The sequence below is a fragment of the Ambystoma mexicanum genome, chromosome 5q, assembly GCF_040938575.1.
Source record: "Ambystoma mexicanum isolate Mex_15411 chromosome 5q, UKY_AmexF1_1, whole genome shotgun sequence".
Lineage (NCBI taxonomy): Eukaryota > Metazoa > Chordata > Amphibia > Caudata > Ambystomatidae > Ambystoma > Ambystoma mexicanum.
The window spans coordinates 69,179,028-69,197,791 of NC_090933.1; the positions used below are offsets into that span (position 1 = coordinate 69,179,028).

The 18,764-nt window shown below is 46.2% G+C and overlaps 1 protein-coding gene across 2 annotated transcripts in view; it reads right to left on the reverse strand.

Annotated features, from left to right (window-relative positions):
• Positions 1 to 18,764, reverse strand: part of LOC138497215 (uncharacterized) — a 1,137,079-nt gene that overhangs the window by 722,705 nt on the left and 395,610 nt on the right. For both annotated transcript variants that reach the window (XM_069620541.1, XM_069620540.1), the window contains exon 4: positions 786 to 916. In XM_069620541.1, the coding sequence (XP_069476642.1) occupies positions 786 to 916 (131 nt within the window). The remainder of the gene's footprint in view (positions 1 to 785; positions 917 to 18,764) is intronic.

An 18,764-nucleotide genomic window follows, 5' to 3' on the forward strand; every position in this document is an offset into this window, starting at 1 on the left:
TTCCAAGGAATTATTTTATATATTTTGGTAAAACGTTATACTTTGGGGAACTTTTAGTATTTTAAAAATGTAACAGTTTAAATTTTACTTAACCCAATGACCCCTTTAAGCTCCTGAACTCAGTCAACATTCCCGCTATCTCTCTCTAATAGGCTAGAAATCCATGTGTTCAGTTTTATAAGAACCAGGAAAATAATCACCCAATTTCAATAATACATTGTTCAAGATGTACTGACATTTGTGCGGCTCTTATACTTTAAGTATACCACTTTTCTTAAGTGTCTCAAGAGACATTGCATGGATAGGGGTTGACATGGCAAATTTAAAATAGTTTTCAAAATGTATATTTTCAATGCATTGATCTATTTTGTCTTGTTCATCTTTCCAATTTAAAAACCATATTGTATCATCTGGACAATTGTGTGTTTATAAGCTGTTATCAGAGCTATCAGTGGAAAGAAATATACATGTTGCATATCAAAGCGTCTTAGACTCGACATTACTGACCAAAACTTTTTCATTTTATTTTCATACATTTGCAAATTTGAATAGAAATTGCTAATATTCAATCGCTATTAACTATATTCTTAAACTACCTCTACAGGTACACTCTTCAGAGTCCATTTAAAGTACTCCTACATTTTACTGGTTAAACACATCACCTTAGTTTTCTTGATATTCATCACTAGTTCGTTTTCAGTGAGATAAGATCTAATTTTAAAGCACATAGCAGGTTTGGACATAAAATGATATACAAAGTAACGGTTATATTTCTAAGTGCGTACCTGATGACGATTTCACTGTACTAAACTGTGCCAAGAATCCATCCAGTTCCACAGAAGAATCAGACCTCATCACCAGAGTCATCACATTGGATGTTGACCGTAGCTGTAGTGGCAACTGTGACCCACAGAACCTTAAAAGAAAGCATTACAAATATAACCTTATTCTTTTAGGGGTAAGTGGAATAACGGGATGGAAAACAAGGAAGTGGAACTATCTTCACAACCAATAGTAAAATCATGTGCATTGTTCAAAACAACCAAGAGCCTATGACCTTTAACAAACAGTTGAGGTTTATGCATCTAGTGATGGTTCTGGATTTTGAGACATTATTGACATATGTGGGATACATTTTGATTGTTATTCACTACTACTTGTCTAAATTACAACAATGCATATTTCTCTTCTAATTATTGTGTAATCAAATGTTGGGTTCAAGAAATTTGTAATTAAAAAGGTATGTAGACAGGCATATTGTCAAGCATGCTACATACATACATTATTGTAGGGTATCACTCAAAACATCATCCTAGTTGATCAATGTATTCAGCACAAAAAAGGTTGGTCTGTTACTACACCGGGTAGGTGAAGACATCCAAACACTGGCGAAGACGAGGAAAACTATCTGGTGCTGACCACAGCTTTCACAGCATAATTCAATCTGCAGGTCAATCCTGCCTGAGGTGTTGGATCTCCGACGGGCATGACAGATACTGCATGAGTTGGTCAATGGTTTCCACAGGCGTAGGACCAGAAGATGTACAAGGTAGAGCAAAGGCTTCTACGCGCTGTGCGCAAACTTGTCCAAAAACTCAGCTCAGCAATGTTTCAGCCACAACGGAAAGTATACCACCTTTGCCTCTACATTAGTAGCATGGGCCAAATTCAGGCTATATTCTTCAGAGATGTGAGTCAGTAATACAAGCCTCCCGTTGACACACAGATAAAAATAAAAAAAACCTCCAAAACCCCCACCCCTGTAAGGAAAACATGCAGTTAATGCAGACTAGCTATATGTCTACTGTACACTCTACTCTGGAATAATACGGTAGGAGGGAAAATGAACGCAAATAAATAATAAAAAAGCTAAAAGTCACCAGTATTTACTTTCAAATGGCATTAGGGGTGCTAACCAGTCTCAAGAGCCCAAGATAAAAGCTAGGGGATCAGGGCAAGTAGGAATGCCTGGGAAAGGGCAGCTACACCCAGATTTAACTAGCTTAGTCTTCCAAGTTCTTCCTGACTCCTCTTTATGGCTTAAGTGGAAGATTCAGTCCAGACATCTTGATGCGTCCAGCAGCTTGGAACGGTTCGATCGACGGTGACAACTTGGAATTACGATGTGTAAGAAACTCATGGTGGCAACAGTAAATACAGACACAAGTGATCACAGTTGAACTGTAAATGCAGGGTGGAAAAACGCCTAACCTAAACCTAAATCTAAGATGGGAGCAAGCTTTGATCATCAAATGAAAAATGAGGCCGTCCTTGTGGCGCCTAGTCAAAGTAAAAGACCTATACTAAAAAAAACTATTGGCATCTCCTTACAACTAATCACAGAACGAGTATGGGATAAGGTTTTCAATAAACAAAGAAGTGTTCACAAATAATAAGTCAGGATGTGATTGCCAGGGGTCTCCCTTCCCCACGTTTTGCGCACAGGACAAGGAGGATCTCCTGAGCACAGCACAGAATAAAGCTTTCCCAGGACGAGATGACAGTTCCGTAACAGCTATCAAGTTCTTTGATGGATAAGCCACTTTTCAATATAAAGTCTCTTGCCTTCGATCGCACGATATATTCGACAACAAACAAACAGAGTTCCTTTCCAAATGGACTTTGGGTGATGACTTTTCACCCCTGGATCTCCCTCGGTCGAGTCCGGACCCAAATGACAAGGGGGACAAAAACTTCAACTGGTCTTAGAATACTTCTTGCATTCACAAATCTTAATGTCTTTTTAAACAGTTCTTCAGGCTTTGCCCCTTTTTGTCGGCGTCCCTTTGCCAACTTTTACAAAACAGTTTACTGTGGTCACCCCTCAGTCAAGTCTACTGTGGTCAACACACTATTCATAGGAACTTCAGGCCTCGCCCCTTTTTGTTAGCATCCCTCTGCCGGTTTCACTGTTGCCAACCTTTGCAACTCACTGTTCATGTGCTAATTTCACCAAGTGGGATTCACCTCCGTTCACAATCATCTGTTGCTCAAAGACTTTCGACAGTACAGAGGATTTTACACACCCTTGCATGACCACTTTGACCTCTTTTCGCCTCTTCTCAAGGCCTTCTGGTTACGGTAGTTTCTACCATCGGAGTTTCCTGCGTGAGCACCCACGTGGTGTCAGACTCCTCTGTTGCTGGTTTTCCCCCTTTCTTTCACAATAGTTTCTTTAAACCTTTCAAATTAGCTGTTTGCCACTTTTCATTCAACACAGTTCGGTTTCTTATCCACTCTCCCCTCGACTCACCGGCTGTGATGAACCGCTTGGCTTGCTTTCTCTTTGGAGTCAAGGTTGTTACCACAGAGACAAGCATCTCTCCCTGGCTTGCTAATCAGTGGGGGAGGGTCTTGTGTACCGTTGACATCTGCTGCAACACACACTGGCTATGGTTTGCAGGCTTATGATTTCTTCTGCAGAGGTTTCACGGGCCTTGTTCGGAAAGAGCAAAGTCGCTTCTCTCCTTGTCACCCTCTCGGTATGCACCGTCTTTCTCCTCCTCTTGAACTGCCGTGCTGAGTTACCTCTCATGTCGTGTGGACTGCCTTGCTCGTCTTATGCCCACCTTTTATCCCTGTGGGGAAAGGAAAGGGCAATCAGGTGTGTGTGACTCTAGTGAATTGCCCGACTTCTCCTGATCTTTGGTTTGGAACATGTCAGGTAAACAGTTTTCAAATTAGTCTGTTTTTCACTCTATGGGAAGGTGTTTGTGTTGGAAAAAGAAGGTGGTAGAGTTTCCAAGTATCCTACCGGGTCGGAAGGGAAGAAGGTGTTATATATGGAATTATAATTCTCGTCCTAGGGGTTTGGGTGATCTCGGAAGGGTGGTTTTTGTAGGGTTTGTGAAATGAGTAAGAGGGTTTATGGGAACTGTAGTTGGTCAGATTCGACCGCGAATTCGGAAAATGATAATCTGAGGGACGGGGTTGGTGGGGTTTAGGAAGCAAACAGGGATAGCCGGCATCGTGAATTGAACAGAGGGGATTGTGGGAATGGTAGTGTTTTGTCAAGATAGATGGGTGTTTGGGAATTATCAGAGGGACGTGGAGAAGAATGACCAGGTGTATTTAGGATTCTGAGAGAGGTTGTTTCCTACTGTGTCAGGGTTTGGGTCTTTAATTGGTTTACCAGAGATGTATGGGTGGTGGGATTCTAATAGGGGAGCATCATTAGAAGGGAGACAGCTGTGGTACAACCTACAAAGGTTTCAAGGATCTCATTCTCCTCTACTTCCTCCTCAGCATAATACTGCCTCTCACCTGGGGCTCCCCCCACACCCATGCGAGCATAACCCTGGGCTCCCGTACCCAGGTGATCCTCCCTCGCTCGTCCACCCTCAGGGTTGGGATCTGAGACGACAGCCTGAATAAGGGATTCAAGAGGTCTACTTGGGAGAAAACCCTCAGATTGCTCCCAGATGTCTCAACTTGCATGGTTCAGGCCACATAAGTAGAAGTGAATCAGGTGTGTGATGTGGGGTGCATTTACAGTCCCAAACAGAAGTCCCTTTCACATGAATAGCAAGATTTTTATCAGTGAAACAAAAACGCCCTGGCATTTGTTTTTGTTTTTCAAGTAAAATTAAAGAGCCATGTGGAAAGGGGCCTACCTGTCATTACCACTGGATAAGCAGCATTTTAATTGACAAAAAAAGGAGGAATCAGAGATCCCCGTCATATGGAAAACAGGATTTTTAAACATTAAAAACAAAAACGACCTGCACATGTGTGTGCAAATAAAAATGGTTTTTGAAAAAGTAAAAGGGAAAACATAGCACTAATCAATAAAAATGTCAGGAAAACAAAACATGATTTGTGGGTTGACAAAGAGGAATGAATGTATATTATGTTTCACTCAAACAACTCCAGTGATATTTGAAGAGCCACTTTGTCTTCATGAAAAAAAGTTAGCCTAAGGCAGACCCTTTTGCTGACTGTGGGCAAAACTTAACAAGACATCGCCCACTTCCAACCTGGATGTCACATCTCCCATCTAATGACCAACCGCAATACAAATGTCCTGCTAAAGGTGTCAAAATTCAGTGTTCTCCAGACCTGCTGGCTCTGAAAGTAGGTACTTCAAGAAAAGTCATCCTTGGCCGGTGCACGACTAATATGTGTGAACATGGGGGCACCCACTTCAAAGAGCATGCTTCCAACACAAAGGAGACTGATAAAGGTACAGGCTGACCCAGTGAAATCAAACGGCCGGAAGCAGGAGGCAGGACCATTTGTCCCACATGTACATTCACAATTGATTTAAAAGGACTATTATCATCTAGGCCATTTTCTCAGCCATCATAAGACTGATGGATTTCATCTATGCACCATTTGTTATGTAATTTCCAGGTGATTTTGGGGATATAAAAGGAGTCTTACTGTGACTCTGGGAACTGTAATGGCCAGTTAAACTAGGTATCTGGCTGATCTGAACATGTTCCAAATGTGAGAGTTGGTGAGCGGGTGGAAAATGAAATTAGGGAGCTTAACAACTTACATATTCATGACTGTTGTGCTTTTTATGGAAACAGCAGAAAGGTGCCACATGGCTGTACTACATGATACAGATTTAGTGGCTGGCTTATCTAATTCCCCACGATTAGCTGAAACAGAAGAACAAGTTACTCTCTTACCTGGTAACGTTCGATGGGATGGTCCGACGACGTATTCCATATCTATGACAGTAATCACCACAGCTGTGCTGCTTCAGAAAATCTTCGGCGTCTGCGTCCTGTGTCGATGACGTCGATACGCCGCCCTCCAGGACTTCCTCCGACGGCCGACGTCACTGGATGTTATAAGTAGGACGCACGATGCCCGTAGCCTCAGTTGTAGTTTTTTCCCAGAATGTGGGCCCCCAGTCTTCTGCAAGCCTGACACACAAAGCCTTGCGGAAACGTAAGCTGCAATCGCATAAGAAATTCTGTAGCGGGGAAGGTAGGGAGGGAGCGATATGGAATACGTAGTCGGACCATCTCATCGAAAGAACGTTACCAGGTAAGAGAGTAACTTGTTCTTCGAGGGGATTGGGTCCTCCGACGTATTCCATATCCATGACAGACTCCCAAAGCTGTACCAATGCAAGGAAGTGGGAAAAGAATTTAGAAAACAGAAATTTAGCATTCCCAATCGAATTGCGGAGTAAAGGACCGCCTTGCCAAAGGCCAGATCCTGCCCCCGGATGGAATCGAGGGAATAGTGACGTACAAAAGTATGTACCGAAGTCCAGGTGGCTGCATCACAGATGTTTTGAATAGGAACACCCCTCTGCAGGGCAGTAGAGGTAGCCATACCCCTGGTAGAATGGGCCCGTAAGCCAACCGGTGGGTCCTTACCCGCCAAGCGGTAACACTCAGAGATAGCCAAAATAATCCAGCAAGACAAAGTCTGTTTCATCGCAGCCTGTCCCAAACGCTTTCCAGCGTAACCAATGAAGAGCTGATCGTCCACTCTGACCCGGGACATGCGTGAAATATAAAAGCTTAACGCTCTCCTTGGATCAAGCCTATGGAGCCTCTCCTCTTCCTTAACAGGATGTGGAGGAGGAAAAAATGTCGGAAGAACAACCTTCTGGCCTAAATGAAATTCCGATACCACCTTCGGAAGAAAAGAAGGACGAACTCTAAGGACAACCCTGTCCTTATGAAACACAGTGAAGGGTGGCTTAACTGAAAGTGCCTGTAACTCGCTCACTCTACGAGCGGAAGTGACCGCAACTAAAAATACAGTTTTAAGAGTCAACATTCTCAAAGGGCATGTATGCAAAGGCTCAAACAGAGCACCCATCAGAAACTTGAGAACAAGGTTCAAATCCCAACCGGGCACCTGGAAAGGCGACGGAGGGAACACATTAGTGAGCCCTTTCAGAAACTGAGAAATTAAAGGAATTTTAAAATAGGAACACTCTTCAGACGAGCGCTTAAATATGGACAGCGCCGCCAGGTAACCTTTAATGGTACCCACTTGAAGGCCCCTGTGGGCCAAAGATAGCAAAAAAGACAGAATCATGGGAATTTCACATGCAAAAATCCACATTCTTAACCCTGCACCAGTCGCAGAACTTTCTCCAATGGCAACGGTACAGAGACTTTGATGCGGGCCTTCTGGCCGAAAGCAACACCTCCATCACGTCTTCAGGGAGGTCCCAATTCTTATACCTCAACCTTTCAGAAACCAAGTGTGAAGGTTGAGGGACCTGACCTCTGGATGGAGAACCCGACCCCCCTCCCGTGAGAGCAGATCGTCTCGGTAGGGAAGACGACGTGGAGGGCAGATTGACAAGTCGAGAAGGTCCGGGTACCACGTCCTCCGGGCCCACGCCGGAGCAATGAGGATCATCCGGGAACCGAACCTCCGTAACCTCCGTAGTACTTGCGGGACTGGAGGAAACGCGTTCAGCAGTGGGAATGACCACTCCACCACGAACGCGTCTTCTAAGGCTCCGTTTGGAGGAAATTCCCGCGAGCAGAACCTCTCGCACTTCCGGTTGACACTGGAGGCGAAGAGATCCACTTGAGGGGTCCCCCAAAGGGCAAAGATCTCCAGGAGAATCTCCTGAGCCAACTCCCACTCACGAGAGATTGTGCTCTGCCTGCTCAGAGCGTCTGCCGTCTCGTTTTCGTCTCCTGCCAGATGAACTGCCGAGATCGAGACTTCCTGCTGGATTGCCCAGAACCAGAGCTGCATCGCCTCCCTGCACAGAGGAAGTGACCCTGCCCCCCCTTTTTGTTGAGGTAGTGCATGGCCACCATGTTGTCCGTCAGCATCAGGACATTCTTTCCTCGCACAGTCGGCAGAAAAGCCTTCAGGGCTAGGCTGACGGCCCTCAGCTCCAACAGATTGATATGGAGTCTGGACTCCGACGGAGTCCAACGACCGCTGTTAAATCGTTGGCATGAGCTCCCATCCCGTGAGGGATGCGTCCGACACGATCGTCACATCCGGCCAGGGCAGCCAAAATGGAGCCCCCCTCATCAGATTGCCTTCGTCAGCCATCCACAGAAGGTCCCGGGTGACCGAAGACGGCACCTGAACAGGGTCCGACATCCTGCCGGAGGACTGAGGCCACTGGAGCTTGAGTGCCCATTGCAAAGATCTCATCCACAACCTGGCCTCTGGAACCAGAAGAATGCAGGATGCCATGAGGCCGAGCAGTCTCAAGAACTTGCACGCTGGGAGAGTCTGGGCAAGTTGAAACTTGTGCACCATCTTCTGAATGTGATGAGCCCTCACCTGGGGAGGGAAACACTGCCCCAGGGACGTGTCGAGCACTGCTCCAATGTACTGGATCCTCTGAGTTGGTGTCAAATGGGACTTCTTTAAGTTGAGGGAGAAGCCCAGCTTGTGGAGGGAGTGGCATGTGACTGACAGATGATCCAGGACTTGCTCGGGAGAGCGCGCCCTGATCAACCAATCGTCCAGCTAGGGGTAGACGTGAATCCCCCCTTTCCTGAGGTGCGCTGCCACCACTACCATGAGCTTGGCGAAGACCTTCAGGGCGGAGGTCATTCCGAATAGGAGGACCCGAAACTGAAAGTGCGAGTCGCCAACCGCAAACCTCAGGTACTTCTTGTGCCTTGGTTGGATTGGCACATGAAAATAAGCGTCCTTGAGGTCGAGAGACACCAACCAGTCCCGAAGTTGAAGGGCCTGGAGGACTTGAGAGAGAGTAACCATCTTGAACTTTTACTTCCTGAGGAGTTTGTTCAAACCGTGCAAGTCCATGATGGGTCTCAATCCCCCGTCTTTCTTGGAAATCAAAAAATAAGGGGAATACCATCCCTTGTTCCTCTCTGCTACAGGCCCCAGTTCTATGGCGCCTTTCTCCAGCAGGGATTGAATTTCTTGCGCAAGGAGCGGATCCAGACTCTTCAAAGAGAGATTCCCCGGTGAATTGTCTTGAGGCCGCTGCCGGAAAGGAAGACAGTAGCCGTGGGTTATGATCTCCAGAGCCCACACATCTGAAGTAATGGCGCACCACTCTGCAAGATGCTGCGCCAGCCTTCCCCCAACCGCCGAACCATGGGACATGGCCTCATGGCTGAGCTGAAGCGGCTGCAGTGTTGCCTGAGGGCAAAGAGGCAACAGCCCGAGGGGCCTTGGCACCTCGAGTACCTTGTTTTCCACCTCTGGCACTCCTACGGTGGCCCCTTTGACTGGCAGCTCCTCTCGCTTTACCAAAGGATGAGTAATAACGAAAGGAACCTCCCCTCCATTGCTGTCCCCTAGGACGAAAAGGCAGAGGTTGTCGAACTGCTGCGCCCAATGACTTTGCTGCAGCTTTTGAGGTCTGCAACCTCTCAAGGCTCTCGTCAGCCTTGCTGCCAAAAAGATGCTCCCCGTCAAAGGGCATGTTGAGGAGCCGGGCCTGCACATCAGGAGCAAACCCCGACTTCCGCAACCATGCAAACCTGCGTATCACGGTGCTCGCCGCCATGGACCGGCTGACGCAATCTGCCATGTCCAAACCCGACTGAACGGCCTCACACATGGCATCCTTGCCATCCTGAACCATGGCAAGGAAACCATCCCGTTCGTCCTCTTCGGGAATATGTTCAGCCGCCAAGGAAATAGTTCCACAGAGTGTGCGTGAAACGAGACAAGGCACATATGGAGTTGGCCGCCTGAAGCGCCATACTCCCTGCAGAAAACACTTCCTTCGCCCAGCCGTCAAAGCGCTTGTCGTCCCTATCAGGAGGGATGGTAGGGTACGACGCCTGCTTTGCCGGGGCCGTAGCCGCCTGCACCACCAAACTCTCCAGAGCAGGGTGCTTGGACAAGTAGCAGGGGTCACTACTGGCTGGGCGGTATTTTCGCGGCAAAGACTTGCTCACTGCCGGGAGAATCTCCGGAGCAGTTCAAGCCGCCGCCACCCTCCTCTGTAGAGCCATATGAAATGGCAGTACCGGGTCAGTTGGTGGACCAATGTCGAGGATATCCGTAAGGTCATCCTGAACAAACTCCCCTGGGGGAGCAGACCATCCTGAGTACTCGGTGACCCTTGACATAAGGCGCCGGTACGAAGAATCGGCATGAGAGCCAGGCTCAGGCCTACAAAACTCCACCTCCAGAGAGGTGTCCAGCCCACTAGCATCATGCAGGGACTTGCTCAGGTCCTCAAACTGGCTATGGCCCGAGAGAATCTCGTCAGGCACCGTGTCAGGCACCATGCCATCATCAGAGCCCTCATCCATCTCTGAAATGAACTCCAGATGGCGGTAAGAAGGCACAGAACTGGAACCAAAGCCATGCTTGACCTTGGCCAGAGCCTTTCTAGGTGGTTCCCCCGAGCCACGGGGTACCCCCGTCGACACAGCCTCGAAAGGCGTTGAGTGAATCGGCGTCGACGACAGACGCGGCGCCGACAGCATCGACGACAGACGCGGCGCCGACAGCATCGACGACGTCGACACAGGCCTCGAAGGCGGAGCCCCGAGCGTGTCCCTCGACATCCTGGGCGCCGACAGCATCGACGACTTCCTCGGAGGCAGAGCCTCGAGAGAGTCCGTCGACGACCTCGGCGCCACAAGCTTCGATGTCTTCCTCGAAGACTTCACAGGTTCACGCGGTCTCGACCGCGTCGAGGACCGGGACCTGGATCGGGCATGCCGAGAACGATTCCCCTTGTCCGAGCGGGACCTTTCCCGCGAATCGTGATGACCACCCGAGCCCGAAGGTGTGCAATCGGTGTCTCTCAGCTGATCATGACCGACCCCACTCGGAGGCGCGGACGGACCAGTGCCCTGCAATTCGAGAATCGCCAACATTTTCTTCCCGAAGGAAGCCCATTCCTCCGGTGTCACATGCTTGTTGGGATAAGCGACCCGCCGACGGGCAGAGTCCTCGGATGAGGACGGGGAAGGCGACCGATGACGGCGCTTCCGGGAGTGCCTCGAAGAGGCAGTGGAGTGGTGAGACCGACTCTGGGACCGAGACAAACTGGACTTCCGACGACAACGCAGAGAGTCGCCCCTTGAGTCGTCCGTCGAAAGCCCTGTGGACCTCGACTTCCGGGGCTTGGACACCTTACCTACCAATAACTTCTTCTTGCGCTCCCGCAAGGCTTTCGACGTGAGCAACTGGCAGTCGACACAGTCATCCGTGTCATGGGCCTCCCCGAGGCACCAGAGGCAGGCATTGTGCGAGTCCGTGACCGACATCTTGGACCCACAGTCCCCGCACTTCTTAAAGCCCGGATGCGGTGTGGAAGACGAGGTAGACATCTTCACGAAGAAATATTTCACAAACACCAAACAGGTTTGAAGAACCGAGAAAACAACAGAAACTCCAAAGAGTCGAGGCGCGCCGAGATTCCCGAAGCGAACACGTTCGTGGAAAAAATGGAACTGAGGCTACGGGCGTCGTGCATCCTACTTATAACAACCAGTGACGTCGGCCATCTGAGGAGGTCCTCGAGGGCGGTGTATCGACATCATCCACGCAGACGTCGAAGATGTTCCGAAGCATCACAGCTGTGGCGATTACTGTCATAGATATGGAAAACGTCGGTGGACCCAATCCTCTCGAAAATATGTTTAGTTTGGCAGTTGCTAGTAAAATTATGAAGTTGTGATACATAACTAGTTTTTGCCAAATAGTTGAAAGGAGAACAAAGGATGATGACAAATTAGAATTGCCATATGTTGCTCCAGATCCCTAAACCAATCCTGAATTGGAGGCTGAGTTTGAGAGGAGTGAGAAGGGTAACTGTCCAATCCTTGGGGCAGGAATTATTGCAGGCTACCTCCCCAAGATTGTAAAATTGGTGGTGTCATCGCTGCTATATAAGGGGGACTACACTAGGAAAAGGGACAGAAAAAGGAGAAAGACAGTAGGACAGAGAGAAGAGACAGACCATCAGAGAGGCTGCTGAAACTTACCATCTGACAGCTTTGAGGAGACACCAGACGAGACTGCTGAGAGTGCATCTGGGTGGAGCGGTCTATCTCTAGGAAGGCCTCAAAGCTGACTGGGTCTTATGGTGGAGAGCAGGAGGCCATCTTTGAGAGTAGGGTGACCAGACCCCTGCCCTATATTTCCAATGTCCTGAGATGCAGCTGGCTTTCCTGAACCTTAAACAGAGGCTTGCATGTAAATAGAACTGAGCCCTGGGAAACCAAACGGTGGGCGAGTGTGCTTCACTTTAATCCTTTCCCTTTACACTAGGTGTGGGGGGTAGGCAAAACTGTGTAGATCCTTAGCCTATGTTAACAAAAATATTAATTTAATTAATTCCCCTTTTGGCAGAACACTACGGGGTGAATTTTGTAAAAATTCAAAATTAACAAACCTCACTTCCCAGTGTGCGCTGAAAACTATAGCTTATAATTTAATTGGTTAATCCATGTTGTCCAGCTGACACTAACGTCTTTAAGGAAGAGGGGTGTTCTTGTTCTTAAATCAATCCAACCTTTTTATCCAGCTTCCCCAACACAGGACTTTCAGTAAGGGGTGTCTGAAATGCAAAATTCCACAAATCATTCCAATTTTTCTGTCTGACTTCCCAATATAGACAAAGCCAGGGGGGGGGTCTGAAAAACAAACCGCTAAATCACACAGTGTTTTTAAACCAAAAGTGTGGGCGAAATCATAATTGCCATGTGTATCTGAACCAATCTTGAAATCCTACTGCTAACCTTTTAAGCCTGCAGGAAAATCACAATCGCACATCATGTAAGTGCCTTGGTATTGATAATTGTAATTATTTCCTGAAGTGAAATTTGCAGAAATTAAGAATTGTGTCTGTGTTCTTTTTAACTCACTTTTGCGATTTATGCTGCGAGAAGTTTATTGTGTTGTGCCACGTATAAAGTGGTTTTGGACATTTTCATTGTAATTTCTATTACTTTTAATTTAATACCAATATATTCCCTGTAGACCGGCCTGGTTCTTGGCTCATTGTTAGCTCAGCAAAGAGGGATCCAAGGGGCATGGTATGTGTCTGAGATGGGCTAAAGAAAATAATCTGTTAAAACAGTTTGTTGCGTCACTGTCATGATCACATCCAGGGTTCATAGCCTACATTCAGGAGTTCAGGCCAGGCAGGGATTCTTTGTATAGATCAGTAGGTTTTAGCTGGGTGTGAGCTTGGAACACTTGGCATTCTCACAATTCACAGCATTAAATAACCATAGACTTCCATAGGGATTCAATAGCTTTTCAATACTCATAACCATGACCATTGGGTCATGGACAAGTTTCAGCAGAGAACTAGACTTTGAACATTGAGGGCTACTTAAGCCCCACCTCCGCAGTAACGCACACTTTGCGTTTGGTCCGCTGACAGCAGTGAAACTCTACCAGCGCTTCTGCTCACAAAACCTGCGAAATCAAAGAAAAATTAGATTAATAATTGAATAGCTCACAGAATATCTATTGACTACAGACAAGAATTACCTGACCAAAGTTTTCCGCTGCCACAGTCTTCCCGTAGAAGAAATTTCTTCCGTCACAGTTCCTCTTCAGTCATCAGTCTTCGTTTGCAGCCGCAGCAACATTCCGAGGTTTGTTCTCCATATCCAAAGACCTGCAATACAAAGGTACCTTAGTTAAAAAACGAACATTACAGAATTAAGAGTGAAGATACATTCCTGAAGCTCCATAGAGTTTTTCCTCACAGTTGTTAACCGGACTTCACAGTAGAAGGTTGTAGTTTTCTCATACAAGACGAACTTAGACTGTGCAGCGTTTTCTCTTCCTGGTTATGCACGCATACATATCTCAGTCAAAACACCTTTAGGATACCGAAGACCCCTTCATGTTTTGCACGCTTCATTCAAAGCAAGCGCGCCAATTTACCACAAGAAAAGGCTTTCATGTTCTTTTTCTTGAAACTCCAAACTCTTCTGTTAAAGCCTTTTCCTCAAAGAAAAAAGCAAAGAAGAAATAATTAGTCAGTAAGAGAGATCTCTCCAACTTAAAAAAAGGTGTATTCCTCAGAGACACCAGTTTTTTCTCCTTTGTTCTGTCAAGAGGCTCATTTACATATGAAGACACTTGCCTCTAGAGGCTTCCCGAGTTCTACAGCATCTTAGACTTTAGAACCTCGACATCAACACGCCCCTGTATGATAGCAGAATGGAGAGCTCCCTAAACATAAAAGACAAGTGAGGAGTGTGTGGGTCTTAGAAATAGAAGGGAGTCATTTTCCGGGTGAAAGATAGACAGAGTTCTAGTAGTTTTCACCACAATTACAGCACGTCCTTTCTTATTACTTCTCTTTCCTGACAGGGAAAAACCCCTTTAAGCATCAGTATAGCAGATCAACAGGCTCGGGGATCATTGAGCTCCTGTGGAGTCCAGGTAAGCGTTACAGAACGCAAAGCCATACTTAAAAAATACTCTGCCTGAACGTAATGGAAACCAAAGATATAGATAATTTGTCCCAGCTTTTGGGGGAGGTACGGGCAGAAGTCCATGCAGCAAAGTCAGAAACCAATTCCCTGAGGAGGGAGTTGGTGGTTAATAGGCAACGCACTGATGAATTGGGTCGCCAATTATTACAAACACAAGCAGGGCAAGCTCCACTTCCCGGTGGCCTTCCTTCCGTTCAACGTTCCTCTCCAGGGCCTCCTCTTCAGGTGATTTTACCTGGAAACATTCCATTAGCCCCCCAGAACGATTTACGGGGATTCAAAGCGTTTTGCACTATTTATGAATCAATGTAACTTGCATTTCTCCTGTGTAGATCCAGGGTTTTTCCCTCAGATCAGTCTATGGTGGCAGTTGTGTTATCCTATTTAGGTGGGCATGCTGCGGATTGGTTCATTCCCTTGGTCAACCGGGACGACCCGTTATTAAGAAACTTTCCTGGCTTTCAGCAGGAATTGGAGAAACTCTTTGCCCGTCATACCCAGAGACAGGCCTTGGACAATGAGTTGCTTTCCTTACACCAGGGCGGTCAAGAATTGCTGGCATATGTAGCTTCTTTCAATCGACAAGTAGCGGAAACTAATTGGCCAGAAGAAACGAGAACAACACTTTTTTTATCAAAGTTTACAAGGAGAACTCAAAGACATATTGGCTCAGGTTGCAAACCCTCATACAGGTTGTGCGGAATTCATAGACCTCATTATTCAACTGGACCATTGGTTGCAAGATCGACGAACAGACCGTTCCAGATCGGAAAATAGATCACTATGTCCGTCCAAAAGACATTGGTAATCGCCATGTAATAGTCATCCAGAGCCAATGCAATTGGAGGTTGTTTGGGGGCCCCATTTCAAAGGAGAAAAGAGACAAGAGAAGACAACAGAATTTATGTCTCTACTGTGGTTCAACTGGACATCACCTTCGTAACTGTCCGGTGAAACCTCCATGGAAACCGGTGGGAGCTTTGGACAAAGCTGAAAAAGGTAAGAAGGAAGAAATGTCAGAAAACTCCAACGCCCGACAAGCTTAGAGGTTGGCTTATCGAGCCATAAGAAGGAATTTCAGATCTCTCATTTTGTTGTGCCCGTTATCCTAAGTAGTGGTCTTCAACCTTCCAAGGTACATGCTCTAGAAGCATATGTGGACATTGGTGCGATGGGGAACTACATGGATCACAAACTCGCAAGCCAGATTGGTATTGCTATGAACCCAAAGTCTGTTGTGGAGAATGTCACAGCGGTTGATGGTACTCAGCTAATATCAGGACCAGCGACAAAGTGTACTGAAGTCTGTACCTTGCTTTGCCAGGATGGACATTGAGAAAAGATCTTGTTTGATCTAATCAGTGCTCTGCAGTTCAAAATCATCTTATGTATTCCATGGTTAGAGAAACATAATCCACAGATTGATTGGCATGCCAGAAGCTTAGTATTTACTGAAGAATGCAAAAGCTTGTTACAGCCAAGAAAAAGATTCAGGAAACAAGGTCGAAGCAGTTTTAGAGAAGGCCTCGCCTTAGGGTTAATAGGAATTCTACCACCAGAGTATCAAGATTTTCAAGAAGTATTAGAAAAAAAACAGGCCAACGTGCTCCCACCACATCGGCCCTACGACTGTCAAATTGATTCAATTCCAGGGTCTCAAACCCCATGTAGTAGGATCTATGCCTTAACCGAGCAGGAGAATATAAATTTGAAGACATATCTGGATAAGTACATTGCAAATGGTTTCATTCAGCCATCAAAGTCGCCTGTAGCCTCTCCTCTGTTCTTCGTGCCAAAGAAGGAGGGAGACCTTCGCACTTGCATAGATTATTGTGCATTAAATCAGATCACAGTAAAGAACAGATACCCACTTCCACTTATTCCAGTGTTAATGGACCAAGTCAAAGAGGCACACATTTTTACAAAACTAGATTTTAGGGGGGCTTATTTGGTGAGAATTAAAGAAGGGGATGAATAGAAAACTGCCTTTGTACTAAATATGGATTATATGAGTATCAAGTTATGCCTTTTAGCTTATGCAATGCCCCAACTGCTTTTCAGAATGTCATGAACAATGTTTTACGCCAATTATTGGATGTGTGCGCCGTGGTGTACATTGATGACATCTTAATTTATTCAGCCTCCGCCCAGGAGCACATAGCCCATGTTAGAGCAGTACTTACGAAGTTACGACAAACAACATCAGTTGTACGTCAAATTGGAAAAATGCTCCTTTCATGTAACCTCTTAAAAGAAGAAGCAGTTTTAACCTGGCCTTCCCCCACGTCGGTGAAAGGAGTCCAACATTTTCTGGGATTCGCCAATTTTTATCGCCGCTTTGTTTCAGGCTTTTCTCAGTTAGTCCACCCAATAACTTCACTACTACAAAAGCACAAGAGATTCGCCAGGACTGAGGACGCAGAAGCGCCTTTCCAGACTTTAAAGAGTACATTTACAACCACTCCAGTGTTAAGACATCCACAGCCAGATTTACCGGTTGTGGTAGAGACCAACGCTTCCAGCGCTGCCATGGGAGCAGTATTGTCCCAAAAGGATATGGAAACCGGAAAATTGCACCCAGTGGCTTTTTGGTCCAAAGAATTCTCGGCAGCAGAGTTAAATCACACCATCACAGAAAGAATTACTAGCAATAAAGAAAGCCTTTAAAGAACGGAGACATCATTTATTAGGGGCCCGTCACACGATCACGGTTCTTATGGACCATAGAAACATGCAATATTTACGCAATGCAAAGGCTCAGTCCTCACGACTACTCCGTTGGGCATTGTTTTTCACGGAATACAATTTTGTCATAACCTACTGCCCTGGAGTACGTAATGGCAAAGCGGATGCCTTGTCATGTATCGGGGAGAGTGAGGATGTTCAAGTTATCCAGGACCCAGTGAGTATTATTCCGGAAGAGAAGATACTGGGAGTCACTGGCTTTTCTGAAGGAGATCTGAAGTCACAGATTCGGCTTAGCATGACTACATCAGAGTTAGAGGTTTGAGAGTCAAAAGGGTCCAAGTGTTCAATTCAAGACAATTTACCATATTTCCAGGGTCGTCTTTATCTACCCACACGGGAATTACAAACACAGGTCATAGCAGATTATCATGGAGCTATGCTAGAAGGGTATCCCGGAATTGCTAAAACAATAGCTAAGGTCAAAAGCCATTTTTGGTGGCCTACTTGGCGCAAAGATATCATAGATTACATCCAAACATGCAGCATTTGCACCCAAAATAAAAGGTCAAAGCAGAGACAAGCAGGACTCCTTCAACCCTTACTTATTCCACCTGCACCATGATATACCATATCAATGAACTTCATCACAGAGTTACCCCCGTGTTTGGGTTATAATACTATGTTGGTAGTGGTGGATTTATTTTCCAAAATGGCCCATTTTATTGCCTTGAAAGGACTTCCATTGGCATCAGTCTTGGCTAAAGTTTTTCTGGAACACATTGTACATCTTCATGGATTTCCGTCAGCAGTAAGCTCTGATAGAGGAAGCCAATTTGTATCCCAATTCTGGAAAAGGTGTTGTGAAATGGCTAAAATAGAAGTGTGTTAGTCTACTAGTCACCATCCACAAACTGATGGTCAAACGGAGAACAAATCAAACCTTAGAACAATACCTCCTGTGTCTTATCCGCCAAACAGATGACTCTTGGGTGGATGTACTCTTGATAGCAGAGTACGCTTACAACAATTCAGAGCACACTTCCACAGGGCATACTCCTTTCTACATTCTTAATGGTTGCCATCCCCGGACATCTACCTTTGATCCACCAGACCCTTTAGAGATGCCAGCGGTGCAGAATCTTCATGAGAACATTTCCCAAGTTCAGAAGGAAGTCTTAAATCATTTAACTGTTGCAAAAGAGAGTCAAAAGAAATTTGCTGACAAACTTCCAAGAAATCGTCCAGATTATCAAGTGGGAGACAAGGTGTGGTTAGCTTCCAAGGACATTGCTCTTAAAGGGCCGCCTACATTTCAACCCATATACCTAGGCCTGTTTCCAGTGGAAGCAGTCAACAATCCTGTAGCATTAAGATTAACACTACCACCTCGCATGCAAATTCATCCCGTATTTCACGTTTTCCTATTAAAACCAATGAACCCGGAAACTAGGCTGCTCAAACCTCCCAAGCCCATGATTGTAGATGGAGAACCAGAGTTCCAAGTGAAAGAAATTTTAGATTCCAAGATTGTCAGAAGGAAATTGTTTTACTTAGTGGATTTGAAGGGATTTGGTCCACAGAACAGAACTTGGGAACCCATTTCTAATATTCATGCTCCCCACTTACTTAAAAGATTTCATCAGAATCATCCAACCAAGCTAGGGCCGGAGGGTCCATCCTTAGGAGGGGCCTTGGGTAGTGGGCTGGGGGAGGGACTCT